Below are 14,367 nucleotides of genomic sequence, written 5' to 3' on the forward strand. Positions count from 1 at the left end.
TTTCAGGGAAATTTCTGTCCACCTGAGTTCACTTGCTTTATAAAGTAACAGCCTGTGCACTATGCAACTTTCCCTCAAAGGTAGGTGTGTCCACAGCTGCGCAGCAATCTGGCATGTACCACACATTGAAATAAATAGGTCACTCCCAATTTCCTCTGTATACGGGGGGAAATTTCTAGCATAATGTAAATCATTTTAAAATGTAAATTGCCCATGGACAGAAAGGTAGTCCTTGGAAGAGTTTGCAGCCTGCCCAGCACAAAGAAAATTTCAAGGTAACAGTGGCATAACATGAAATAAACATGAATAATTACAATCATAAAGCTATAAAATACTCACTGTAATATTGAAGTGTAAGGAACATATCTTTTTATTTTTCTTTATTTCTGTGGGACTGTGGCTTTAAAAACTACCATGACTGCAGTTTAAGAGAGATGTTCACTAGAACAGGAGGAAGAAAATCTATGTTGCTGCTATCACCTGGAACTGTGTGTGCCAGGTTGGACAGAATGGTGCTGGAATGGAGAACTAGTTTAAGAGGGAACTACCTAGCGACAGTGTTTGGATTGGCTCCTGACCAAGTGGCCAGGTTCTGTGTGAGGATAGTGTAGTAGATCAGCTCCTAGCCTGAAAAGAGGAAAGACCTGAAACCTCTTTCTCCTGTGTTTTGTAGAACTCCAATAATCCTGCCATAGTAGCTAGCTGGCTATTCCTCACATCACTGTATCCTACTTTCTTTGAGAAATCCCAGTCAGGAGGAAAAGGGGAAAAGTCACCAGTAGAAACATTAAAAGCAAGTTTCAAATAGAGAACCACAGGCTTGGAAATCACCTCGTGCCAGTCACAACAACCTGCAAGAAATTTGGAAGAAAGCAATCAAAGTCAACCCATCTAATCCTGAAATCCGGATTGGTGCTATTGAACTGTTTTATCTCACCCTTAAAATCCGTGTTTTGTGTGTTGTGTGTGTGTGTTTGTGCATAGGGGTTTAAGATGGGGTAGAGTTTAAATTATAGAGTTAAAAGTTAGCAATTCATACTTCTTTCTTTTGCCACTGGTTATGGACAATTTACTTAATAAACAGTTATTTACTTGTTAAGTTTACAAACCTGCTGCTCGTATTCTTTTAACCTAAATTAAACAGTTAGGTAGAATTGGGGCAATTTGATGGTCTGATTAAACTTCTCACATTTGTCATGGCTCGGGAAGCAGTGGGGCTTGATACTATAGCGCACTATCTCCAGTGAGTTATGACAGAAGCAACAGAAATACAGTTTTAATTAGAAATGTAAACATGCCAACAATTCAGTTTTGCTTGCCTGTTTAATCTCAATTTCTCCTTTTTTAATGGTTTCCCATTTTAAATCTTTTACTTACCTTTTGTCTGAACAAAAAAGTTTGCTAGGGCCTGATTTTTAAGATCTGTTTTTAGCCACCTGAAAACCCTGAAGATTAAGCATGCACAAGGGTCAATTAAGTGTAGAAGGGGCTTTGTCATATGAGTAAACCAAGCCACTTTTGTTAGTTTAAAAAAAGGAGCTGTAGACCTCACTCATGATTCAACCTCTGTCATTCTGTCACAATGCTCTAATTTTCCAATGCTCTCCAAAATCCTCAAACCTGATGTCACCTCCCAGACCTGTGCCAAGCTTTACAGACTGTTTCCAGACTTGGCTTCCTATTCAACCTTGAGCTGAGTTTCTGACCCAATATCCTCTCCATCACAAAAACTGCTAACTTCTACATCTGTAACATATTTCAAATCTGTCCCTGCCATAGTTTATCTGCTGGTTACATCTTCATCCATGCCTTTGTCACCTCCAGACTCAACTATTCCCACCCTTGCCTGGCTGGCCCCCCATCCTCCAAAAATTTCAGGTCATCAAAATCTCTATGACCTGTTTCTAATCTGGCACCAAATCTTACTTGATGATTACTCTTCTCTTCGCTGGCCTACATCAGCTTCAGCTCCCCAACATTTCAAATTTTACATATGAACTGGCTGATTTGATTTTAACCTCAACTCCACATTCCTGCCTACCCCCGATAGACTTTCTCCCCTTGCTTATCAAGAATTTATCTACCTCTGACTTAAAAATATTCAAAGACTCTGCCTCCCCCACCTTTTGAGGAAGAGAGCTCCAAAGACTCACCATCCTCTGAGAAAAAACTTTCCCCTCAATTCTGTCTTAAATGAGCGACACCTTATTTTTAAAGTGACCCCTAGTTCTAGATTCTCCCACAAGAGGAAATATTCTCTCCACATCCATCCTGTCAAGTCCCCTTAGGATCTTACATGTTTCAATCAAGTCACCCTCTTACTCTTCTAAATTCCAGCAGATACAAGCCTTGCCTGTCCAGCCTTTCCTCATAAGACAACCTGCCCATTCCTGATATTAGTCTAGTAATCCTTCTCTAAACTGCTTCCAATGCATTTACACCCTTTAAAGAAGGAGACCAATACTGTATACAGTATTCCCAGGTGTGGTCTCACCAATGCCCTGTATAACTGAAGCATAAACTCCCTACTTTTGCATTCAATTCCCCTTGCAATAAACGATAACATTCTATTTGCTTTCCTAATTACTTGCTCTTCCTGCATACTAACCTTTTTTTGATTCATGAACTAGGACACCTAGATCCCTCTACATTTCAGAGGTTTGCAATCTCTCACCATTTAGATAATATGCTTCTTTTTCATTCTTCCAGCCAAAATGGACAACTTCACATTTTCCCACGTTGTACTCCACTTGTCAGATCTTTGCCCTATCACCTAACCTATCTATATCCTTTTGTAGCCACCTTATGTCATCTTCACAACTTACTTTTCAACCTATCCTTGTGTTATCAGCAAATATAGAAAAAATTGTAAAGAGTTGAGGCCCCAGCACTGATCCCTGTGGCACACCACTCATTACAACTTGCCATTCAGAAAATGACCCATTTATGCCTACTCTGTTGCCTGTTAGCTTAGCCTATCTTTCATCCACGCCAATATGTTACCCCCTACACAATGAGCTTTTATTTTCCACAATAACCTTTGATGTGGCATCTTATCAAATGCCTTTTGAAAATCTAAGTGCAGTACATTGACTAGTTCCCTTTTATGCACAGGGCATTACTTCTTCAAAGAACTCCAACAAATTAGTTAAGCATGATTTCCCTTTCACAAAACCATGTTGACAGCCTGATTATTTTGATTTTATCTAAGTGCCCTGTTATAATGTCTTTAATAATAGTTTCGAACATTTACCCTATGACATATCAAACTAACTGCCCTATAGTTTACTGCTTACTGTTTCCCTCCCTTTTTGAATAAAGGAGTTACATTAGCTATTTTCCAATCTAATGGAACCTTCCCTGAATCTAATGAATTTTGGAAAATTTAAACCAATGCATCAACTATCTCACTAGCCACTTCTTTTAAGACACCAGGATGAAATCCATCAGGACTAGTCAACCCGCAGTTCCAACAATTTGCTAAGTACTACTTCCCTGGTGATTGTAATTTTCCTGAGTTTCTCCCTCCCTTCTAGTTCCTGATTCACAGCTATTTCTGGGATGCTACTTGGATCCTCCAGTAAAGCCCGATGCAATATACTGGTTCAATTCACCTGCCATCTCCTTATTTTCCATTATTCATTCCCCAGACCCACTTTCTATTGGACCAACGCTCACTTTGTTAACTCTTTATATTTCTAGCTACCTTTCTCTCGTACTCTAATTTTTCCCTTCTTATTAATCTTTTAGTCATTTTTTGTTGTTTATATTTTGTCCAATTTATATTTTTATATTTTGTCCAACCTTCTAACCTACCGCCCATCTTCGCGCAATTATATGCTTTTTCTTGAGGTTTTGATACTATCTTTAACTGTTTTAGTTAACCATGGATGGTGGATCCTCCCCTTGGAATTTTTCTCTCTCATTGGAATGTATCTATTCTGTGTATTCTGAAATATCCCCTTAAATGTTTGCCACTGCATCTCTATTGACCTAAATTGCCAGTTCACTTTCACTATCACTGCTTTCATGCCCTCATAATTGCCTTTAAGTTTAACATATTTGTCTTAGACGCACCCTTCTCTCCCTCATACTGAATCTAAAATTCAATCATATTATGATCACTGCTACCTAGGGGCGCTTTCTCAATGAGGTCATTAATTAATCCTATCTCATTGGTCAATACCAGATTGAGTATAGCCTGCTCTCTGGTTTGTGCCAGAACATGCTGTTCCAAGAAACTATCCCGAAAACATTCTATGAATTCCTCATCTTGACTACCTTTGTCCGCCTGATTTTTCTAGTCTATACATAGACTAAAATGCTGCATGATAATCACTGTACCTTTCTGACAAGCTCCCATTATTTCTTCTTCAATACCCCATCCTACCATGTGGTTACTATTAGGTGGCCTATGCACCACTTCCACAAATAACTTCGTGCCTTTATCATTCCTCATCTCTATCCAAACCACTTCTATATCCTGGTTCCTGAACTTAGGTCATCCCTCTCTATTGTGTTATCATCTTTAATTAACAAAGCCACCCTTCCATCTTTTCCTAGCTTCCTGTCCTTCCTAAATGTCACATACCCTTCAATATCAGGTCCCAATCTATGTCAACTTGCAGCCATGTCCCTGTAATGGCTATTAGTGCAAATTGAGATGAATAAGTACGATCTATCAGTTTATCTATTTTGTTTCGAATGCTATGTGCATCCAGACACAGAGCCTTAAGTTTTTAAATTCTCATCGTGATTAACTCACTTCACTGCCTTGCTTTCCCTATTTCTCTTCTTCCAAATTTAAAACTGGGCCCATCTCCCACAATGTCTATTCCTCTGCTTCCTTCCTCTTGTTCAGCCCTCCTGCCACCATTGGCAATTGTGTCTTCAGTATCCATATTCTTGAATTCCCTCCCCATAACTATCCACCTGTACCCTTTAATTTTGTGCTTCAAGATCCTTCTTAAAATTTATTTCTATGGCTAAGCTTTTGGTCACCCCTTTTATTATTTCCTTTGACAATCCATCAATTTTTTTCTCAATATCGATGAGAATCACCAATGTGCTTCTATTTTAAATGCACTATATAAGTGAAACTTGCTATTGGTCATACTTTGAGTGGCCACTCTCATGGGTAACAATGGAATTCTAATTAGCCACTTTCTATATTCTTACCTATCTCACAACACTTTACAATTTCTCTACAGTTTTGAAGAGAGCCAACAAAAGGCTAAATTACCTGTGAAATCATACAGTTGTGGCACGGCTTCCATAATGATACCAATCATTGGTAAATATAACATGGCCACACGAGCTTTCACATCTAGATCAGCATATCGAGGATCTGAGTCATGACTTGACAGCAAGTTATGAACAACGTTGACAACCTTCTTATGCAGTCCAAACAAGCTGTAAAAGGATAAATCATTCCGAAAGCTCATTAAAAACAACAGCATGATGCTAATATTTATCAGCTTAAATTCTGAGTGACTATTCCTATTTTGGTAAAGAAGCCTGCCATCTCCAGGATACTTAATAGAGACAGAGATTCATTGCCAGGACGCAGGAGGTATTTCAGCTTACTTTTTTTTGAAACAATACTTATCTGTTTCTTCCCTTCACTCTTCTTAAAGCTCATCTCGTTGACCAAGGTTTTGACCATGATTCTTCTTCTTTCTTTTGGCAACCCATCCATTTTTTCCTATATTAATGTGAATCACCTTGGATGTATTTCTATTTTAAATACACCAGGGCAGGGATATTGTCTTGGGAAGGCTTCTGAGGCCATCAGTTTGAAGGGACTGAAGTACCAGCCAAAGCTAATGCTGAGTTGTCTAAGTTTAACATGTATCCATAACTCGGTCAGTGACAGAGCTCAGTGGAATTAGGTTTCAGTTCTGAAAATACTCCATGTGGTGAGTTCATAATTTCAGTGAATCTGATAAATGAAGAGAGGGAAAGGATCCAGCATCTAAGAAATCCTAATAAAGGAAGGCCTGATGTGGGTTAGTGACCAAACTCCCATGTATTAGGTAAAAAAAACAGGAGCAGGAGTAGGTCACTCAGCCCCTCTAACCTTCTCCACCACTCTACAAGATCATGGTTGATCTTCTACTTCAGCTACACCTTCCCACACTATTCCCATATTCCTTAAGTCCCCAGTGCCCAAAAATCTGATGACCTCTAACTTGAATATACTCAATGACTGGGGATCCACAGCTCTGCAGGGTAGAGAATTCCAAAGGTACACAACCCTTTAGGTGAAGAAAGTTTTCATCTCAGAAGTTGTAGACTCCCCATTCAGAGGAAATATCCTCCCAGCATCTACCCTTTCATGCCTCTTAGAATTTTATATGTTTCAATGAAAGCACCTCTCATTCTTCTAATTTCTCCTGCTTTCTGTCCAAAATCTCTTACACTTAACTTAATATCCACATCTCTTCACCTAGACCTTTCATTTACAAACTACTTTTTCCCATTCTTTCACAATTTTAACCATCTCTATTAACTTACCCCTGTATAGCACTCTGTTTTAAAAATGTTTTCCATCTCTCTTTATTTTTTATACCAGACAACATTCCTAGGGAATACAGGTTGAGTCTACTCAATCTTTCCTCATGGGACAATCCCTTCTTCCCAGGAATCGATCTAGTGAACCTTTGTTGCACTCCCTCTAAGGCAAGCATTTCCTTCCTTAGGTAAGGCCAAAATTGTACCAAGTACTCAAGGTGTGGTTTCACCAAGGCTCCATACAACTGCAGTAAGGTATTTCCATTCTTATACTTCAATCCCTTTGTAATAAAGGTTAACATACCATTTGATTTTCTAATTACTTGTTGTACCTGCATGTTAACTTTCTGTAATTCATGTAAATGGATACCCAGATCCCTGTGAACACCAGCGTTTCTGAGTCTATTACTATTTAAGAAATATTCTGCCTTTCTATTTTTCCTACCAAAGTAGATAATTTCATATTTCTTCACTTTATATTCCATCTGCCACTCCCTTGCCCGCTCATTTAACCTGTCTAAATCCTTCTGCAGTCTCTATGTGTCTTCCTCATAGCCCAATTTCCTTTGTAACTTTGTATCATCAGCTAATTTGGATATGTAAACTCAATCCTCTCATCCAAGTAATTAACATAGATTGTAAATAGCCGAGGCCTAAGCACCGACCCTTGCAGTACTCTACAAGTTATAGCCGGTTAACCTGAAAAATGACCTGTTTATTCCTTATGCCTGTTTCCTGTCTGTTAACCAATCCTCAATCAATATACCCCAAAACCATGATACATAACTGTGTTCTTTTATTGGAACTAATATAAAGGAAATCTAAATTCCTTTCCTGCTGCCTCAGAGAAGGAAAGTTGTTTTGGCATAAGCAATTGTAAACACACTATGAGCATACATCTTATCCAACTCACCCCTCTGCCTCTGGGTCTAGAATAAGTGCTAGCTCAGTGAGCACGAGTCCAGCTAGGTAGTGTTGCTGGCGGAATGGAACTGACAACTCAAACATATTTGCAATCTTCTGGTCTTGAATAATTGTAGAAAACCCAGAGCTCTGGAAAATCAAACAGACTAGAATTAATTACAACACGCATACAGGCCATTTAGCTTAACTAACTCATAGGGGGAGGTTGTAGCATCGTGGTATTGTCACTAGGCTAGTATTCCAGAGACCCAGGGTAATGCTCTGGGGACCCAGGTTCGAATTGATTAATTTGAATTCAATAAACCTGGAGGCGACCATGAAACCACTGCTGACTGTCATAAAAACCCATCTGGTTCACTAATGCTTAATGTGACCCACAAGGCCCACCAGACCCACAGCTGCAGAATACAGCAATGTCGTTGACTCAATGTGGCAGGCAATTAGGGATGGGCAATAAAATGCTGGGCTAGCCTGGGATGCCACATCTCATGAACAAATAAAACAATATATTTATCCTCCACACAAATGTTAGCTGGTAACTGCTGCAACCTCCAACTTTGGTAGTTGCGAGCTTCAAAACCCCGTGTGCAAAGCAATTTCTCCTGTTCTCTGCCCTAAATCTCCAAATTCCTTCATTCTGGATCTTGCATTTGCAAACTACTTTTTCTCATCCTTTCATAATTCTAAGCATGTCTATTAGTTACCCCTGTATTATACAATGTTCCAAGAAAAAAACCTAATTTTTAAAACATATTTCTTTGCATTTTTCATATCAGATAGCGGCCTAATGAATCTGTACTGTAATTATCACTTCCTCAATATCTTTCTTATGGTGTGGGGCCAAAAGTGGTGCACAACTTTGGTCTTAGTAAAGTTTTATGCAGATTCCCCATTGCAACAGCAACTTGTATTAACATATCTTTATCTTTAAAGTAATAAAACATCACAAGGCATTCCGCAGGAGCGTTATAAAGCTTGGTTAAAGAGATAGGTTTTTAAGGAATACCTTAAAGGAAGAAAGAGAGAGGCAGAGAGGTTTAGGGAGGGAGTTCCAAAGCTTAGGGCTGAGGCAGCTTAAGACATGGTCACAAGGGAGAAGCAATTAAAATCAGGGATACTCAAAGAGGCCACAATTATTCAAGTGCAGCCCTCTGCCTCTGGGTCTAGAATAAATGCTAACTCAGTGAGTATTAAACATGAGGGGCTGGAGGAGATGGGAAAGATGGGGCCATGGAGGGATCTGAAATCAAGAATGAGAATTTTAAAATTGAGGCATTACTTAACCAGAAACCAATGTAGTTTCATCAGCCTAAGGTTGACAGGTGAACAGGACTTGGTGTGAATAAGGAAACGGGCAACAAGTTTTGGATGACTTCAAATTTACATAGGGTAGAATCAGGCCAGGTGTGCATTAGCATAGTGAAGTCTTGAGGTAACAAAGTCTTGGATGACAGTTTCAGCAGACGATGAGCTGAGGCAAGGGTGGAGTCTGGTGGCGTTAAGAAGGTGGAAGTTGGCAGTCTTAGTGATGGTGTGGACACGTGGTCAGAAGCTCATCTCAGGATCTAACATGATACGAAGGTTATGAACAATCTAGGTCAACCCTTACACTGTTGCTTATAGAGAGAGATGGAGTTGGTAGCTAGGGAACCGAGTTTGCAGCAGTGATCAGACAATGGCTTTGGTTTTCCCAATATTTAATGACATTCTTACTTCCATTTTTATCGTTTTGCATTAAACAAATTGCTCTATCAGCATTTTAGTCCTATTCACTTGAGGTGCTCCTTTTCAATGTTTTGTGAACCTGAACCCCAAACTCCACTGCTCTTCTACATTATTCTCCAAAGTACAATTATTATTTTTATTTAAGTTACAAAAGTTACAATCTCACATTTATTGATATCAACTTCTATCTACTATTTTTTCCATTTACAATTCCATTATCTTGTCTGTATCTCATTGCAATGTCCTTTGGCCCTCAAGATTATTTACTGTGCTTCATATTTGAGTATTATCTGCAAGTTTGGATCCCACTCCCTCTCACCTCTAAATTATTGATGGACATAATGAAAGGAAATAGTCTCACAACAGAACTCTGTGGGACACTACTACACACTTACAACCATTCTGAGAAATTGCACTTAGCTCCAATTCTATATACTCTCTTCTAATCAGTGTATACTTCAATTTAAAACAAAAACAAAAATACCTGGAAAAACTCAGCAGGTCTGGCAGCATCTGTGGAGAGGAACACAGTTAACGTTCAGAGTCCGAATGACCCTTCAACAGAACTAAATAAAAATAGAAAAGAGGTGAAATATAAGCTGGTTTATGGGGGGGGTGGGGGCAGATAGAGCTGGATAGAAGGCCAGTTATAGGTGGACTTAACCAAAAGATGTCACAGACAAAAGGGCAAAGAGGTGTTGAAGGTGGTGATATTATCTGAGGAATGTGCTAATTAAGGATAGAAAGCAGGCCAAACAAGGTACAGATAGGGGTTGGGGTGGGGTGAAGGAATTGAAAAAGGCTAAAAGGTAGAGATAAAACAATGGATGGAAATACATTTAAAAATAATGGAAATAGGTGGGAAAAGAAAAATCTATATAGATTATTGGAAAAAAAGTTGGCGGGGGGGGGGGGGTAGAATCGGAAAGGGGGTGGGGATGGAGGAGAGAGTGCATGATCTAAAATTGTTGAACTCAATATTCAGTCCGGAAGGCTGTAAAGTGCCCAGTCGGAAGGTGAGGTGTTGTTCCTCCAGTTTGCATTGAGCTTCACTGGAACATTGCAGCAAGCCAAGGATGGACATGTGGGCATGATAGCAGGGTGGAATGTTGAAATGGCAAGCAACAGGGAGGTCTGGGTAATGCTTGCGGACAGACCGAAGGTGTTCTGCAGAGCGGTTACCCAGTCTGCGTTTGGTCTCTCCAATGTAGAGGAAACCGCATTGGGAGCAACGAATGCAGTAGACTAAATTGAGGGAAGTGCAAGTGAAATGCTGCTTCATTTGAAAGGATTATTTGGGCCATTGGATGGTGAGGAGAGGGGAAGTAAAGGGGGAGGTGTTGCACCTTTTGCAGTTGCATGGGAAGGTGCCGTGGGAGGGGGTTGAGCTGTAGGGGGTGATGGAGGAGTGGACCAGGGTGTCCCAGAGGGAACGATCCCTGAGGAATGCCGCTGGGGAAGGTGAAAAGATGTGTTTGGTGGTGGCATCATGCTGGAGTAGGCAGAAATGGCGGAGAATGATCCTTTGAATGCGGAGGCTGGTGAAGTGATAAGTCCTCCTTGAGACCTGTCCTCCTCTTCCTTAACCGAGGTTTTCCACCCACGGTGGTTGACAGGGCCCTTAACCGTGTCCGGCCCATCTTCCGCACATCCGCCCTCACACCTTCTTCTCCCTTCCAGAAACATGATAGGGTCCCCCTTGTCCTCACTTATCACCCCACCAGCCTCCGCATTCAAAGGATCATCCTCCGCCATTTCCGCCAACTCCAGCATGATGCCACCACCAAACAGATCTTCCTTTCATTCCCCCCCCGGCGGCATTCCGCAGGGATCGTTCCCTCCGGGACACCCTGGTCCACTCCTCCATCACCCCCTACACCTCAACCCCCTCCCACGGCACCTTCCCATGCAACCACAGAAGGTGCAACATCTGCCCCTTTACTTCCCCCCTCCTCACCGCCCAAGGGCCCAAACATTCCTTTCAAGTGAAGCAGCATTTCACTTGCATGTCCCTCAATTTAGTCTACTGCATTCGTTGCTCCGAAAGCGGTTTCCTCTACATTGGAGAGACCAAACACAGACTGGGTGACCGCTTTGCAGAACACCTTCGGTCTGTCCACAAGCATTACCCAGACCTCCCTGTCGCTTGCCATTTCAATACTCCACCCTGCTCTCATGCCCACATGTCCATCCTTGGGTTGCTGCATTGTTCCAGTGAAGCTCAATGCAAACTGGAGGAACAGCATCCCCTCTTCCGACTAGGCATTTTACAACCTTCCGGACTGAATATTGAGTTCAACAATTTTAGATCGTGAGCTCTCTCCTCCATCCCTACCCCCTTTCCGATTTCCACCCCCCCTCATTTTTTTTCCCAATAATTTATATAGATTTTTCTTTTCCCACCTATTTCCATTATTTTTAAATGTATTTCCATCCATTGTTTTATCTCTACCTTTTAGCCTTTTTCAATTCCTTCACCCCACCCCACCCACACTATGGCTATCTGTACCTTGTTTGTCCTTTCTACCATTAATTTGCACATTCCTCAGATAATATCACCACTTTCAACACCTCTTCGTCCTTTGTCTGTGACATCTTTTGGTTATCTCCACCTATCACTGGCCCTCTATCCAGCTCTACCCCCCCCACCCCCTTAAACCAGCATATATTTCACCTCTTTTCTATTTTTATTTAGTTCTGTTGAAGGGTCATCTGGACTCGAAACGTTAACTGTGCTCCTCTCCGAAGATGCTGCCAGACCTTCTGAGTTTTACCAGGTATTTTTGTTTTTGTTTTGGATTTCCAGCATCCGCAGTTTTTTTGCTTTTATATTTCAATTTACCTCCCTACCTCTAATGTTCCTTAATCTTTTCCAGTTATCTCCTGTCTGGTACCTTGTCAAAAGCTTTATGAAAAAATACTTCAATACCACATGCCAAGGAAAAATTGTACCTGACTAGTTGCAGAAGACACAGAGGGGGATGGAGAGGATGGAGGTGTAAGGAGACTGCATGGTAAGTTCAGTGTGACATAATGTTCATGACTGCAGATGATTCGCAGGAAGTCCAACCTCAATGACACAAGCATACTTGGAGTCTGTAAGGCATAAAGCTTTGAAGAAACCTAGAAAAACAGTAGATGTAAATTTTTAAATAGTAAAGTCCTTTAAAAATAACTTAATAAACTTAAAGCATACATATGCACAATTCAATCAAAATTAACAAATTGTTTAAGATATTAATGTAATTTTAAATATATTTTTCTGTTTGGAGGACAGGGTTGTCTGCAGATTGTAAGCTGTGTTGCCACATTTGCTAACAGTGACTATATTTTAAAAAGTAATAAGCAAAATACTGCAGCTGAAACAAAAACACAGAATGCTGGAAAAACTCAGCAGGTCTAGCAGCATCTGTGGAAAGAGAAAAACAGGGTAAATGTTTCAAGTTTCTCTCCACAGATGCTGCTAGACCTGCTGAGTTTTTCCAGCATTTTCTATTTTTGTTTCAAAAAGTAATGCTGGATGTGAAACACAGATATCCTGGGAATCCATGCAAGAAGGATTTGTACAACTGCAAATTCTATTATCTTAACTAAATAATTTTAATATCATTATTTTTAAAACTTTGCTCACTGTAAAGATGACCTGATCATTTGGGACTGATTTGTCTCTTTCCAGTACAATTGATTTTTTTTATCCAAGATATTTTTAAATTTTGTGTATTTAGGCAATGGTAGTTAGTGCGTATCTAGCAGCAGGATCAAGCTCTTTCAAGTCCAATGCAGCACGGGTTTGATGCTGTCCCGTCTCACGACAGCCAGCCTAGCACTGACCAAGGACTGAATCTGGGCAATTTTACCTTTTGGATTATTTTTATCATCTGGGCTACCAGGATGTTATGAAAAACTTTTAATAGTATATTTTTAAAAACATCACAATCTGTTGCATGTCCTTTACACCCTGAAAAAAAAGGTGATTATTGTGTTCATTACCTGCTTCCAGTAGGTTTTGGTTAGGGAGAAGACAAAGCCACGATCCATCACTGAAAACAGGTCATTGAGAAAAAACGCAAGACTAACGTTTAGTCTCTCAATCAGTTCTACATCCTAAAAATAAAGAATTCATCATTTACACCATCAACATTCTCCTGTAACTCTTAATTTAGTGAACAATACTTGTACAGGACACATGCTGAAATATTTTCATTGGTTTTGACTGAATCCAACACTTACTGGGCTACATTTGACCCAATGCTAAGAATTGGTCTGCTGGCTGGGTTGACTGTGTTTTCTATCCTTTTCTTCTCCCAATCTTCTCTAAAGGCACCGACTTACATTTGGAGTGGGCCCAATGCTGCCAGCCACCATCCAGTACCCCGTCCAGCATAGATATTCTGCATGCTTCAGCCCAGACAATGAGAGACAACATCCTGTCTACGGAATCACTAATAAATCCAAACTGTGTTGCACCCTTACCGGACTTACTGGATAACGAGCAGCAGCAGAAATGCCGGCTGATCTTTCTGCTCCTTAACACAGAAAAACCCCAACTGCTTCTATTCCTATATGCAAGACAGAGATCGATACATTTTTGGATACCAAGAGAAGTAAGGTTCATGGGAATCGTGTGAGGTGGCGTTGGTGTACAAGATCAGCCATGGTCATACTCAAGGGCAGTGCAGCTCAAAGGCCCGAATGGCCTACTCCTGGTCCTATTTATGTTCTTAACTGGTGCCCTCACATAGATTAGTAAATACAGCACAGGCCAGGGATCAAATATGGTTCGACCTAGTCGATATGATCACGTGCGCAAACACGGAAATAAGAATGAATTCAATCGTTACCTTCTGAAATCTTGTAACTATATCCCCTGCAATCATGCTAACCAGCGCAGCAATGTCATCCATGAATCTTTCTGGGAATCGAGCTTTTCTCAAGGTGTCAAGTTTGTCAGAAAAATATAAATGGTGCACCATGCTTTTCACCTGTTCAATCAATAACACATTACATAAAGCATTAGTTCTAGATACATGTTTCAGTTTAAAAAAAAACTTGCAGTAAATTTTGTTTTCTATGAAATGAGTACCAAGAGAACTGACAAGGCACGTACAGAGACAGAATCAATACAAGAACTTTTGGAAATTGGAAGAAGCTATTTGAATCAAGAGATCCATCTCTTTATTATCATATCCTCAATCCCAACTACCC

At 40.4% G+C, this 14,367-nt stretch overlaps 1 protein-coding gene across 15 annotated transcripts in view; it reads right to left on the minus strand.

Annotated features, from left to right (window-relative positions):
• dock7 (dedicator of cytokinesis 7) overlaps positions 1-14,367 on the minus strand; it is a 183,625-nt gene that overhangs the window by 67,586 nt on the left and 101,672 nt on the right. For all 15 annotated transcript variants that reach the window (XM_041208327.1, XM_041208326.1, XM_041208313.1 and 12 more), the window contains 5 exons: positions 14,004-14,144; positions 13,153-13,266; positions 12,115-12,285; positions 7,427-7,566; positions 5,243-5,412 (listed from right to left, as the gene is read on the minus strand). In XM_041208327.1, coding sequence (XP_041064261.1) covers positions 5,243-5,412; positions 7,427-7,566; positions 12,115-12,285; positions 13,153-13,266; positions 14,004-14,144 — 736 coding nt within the window. The remainder of the gene's footprint in view (positions 1-5,242; positions 5,413-7,426; positions 7,567-12,114; positions 12,286-13,152; positions 13,267-14,003; positions 14,145-14,367) is intronic.

This window comes from Carcharodon carcharias, chromosome 16 (assembly GCF_017639515.1).
Source record: "Carcharodon carcharias isolate sCarCar2 chromosome 16, sCarCar2.pri, whole genome shotgun sequence".
NCBI classification, from domain to species: domain Eukaryota; kingdom Metazoa; phylum Chordata; class Chondrichthyes; order Lamniformes; family Lamnidae; genus Carcharodon; species Carcharodon carcharias.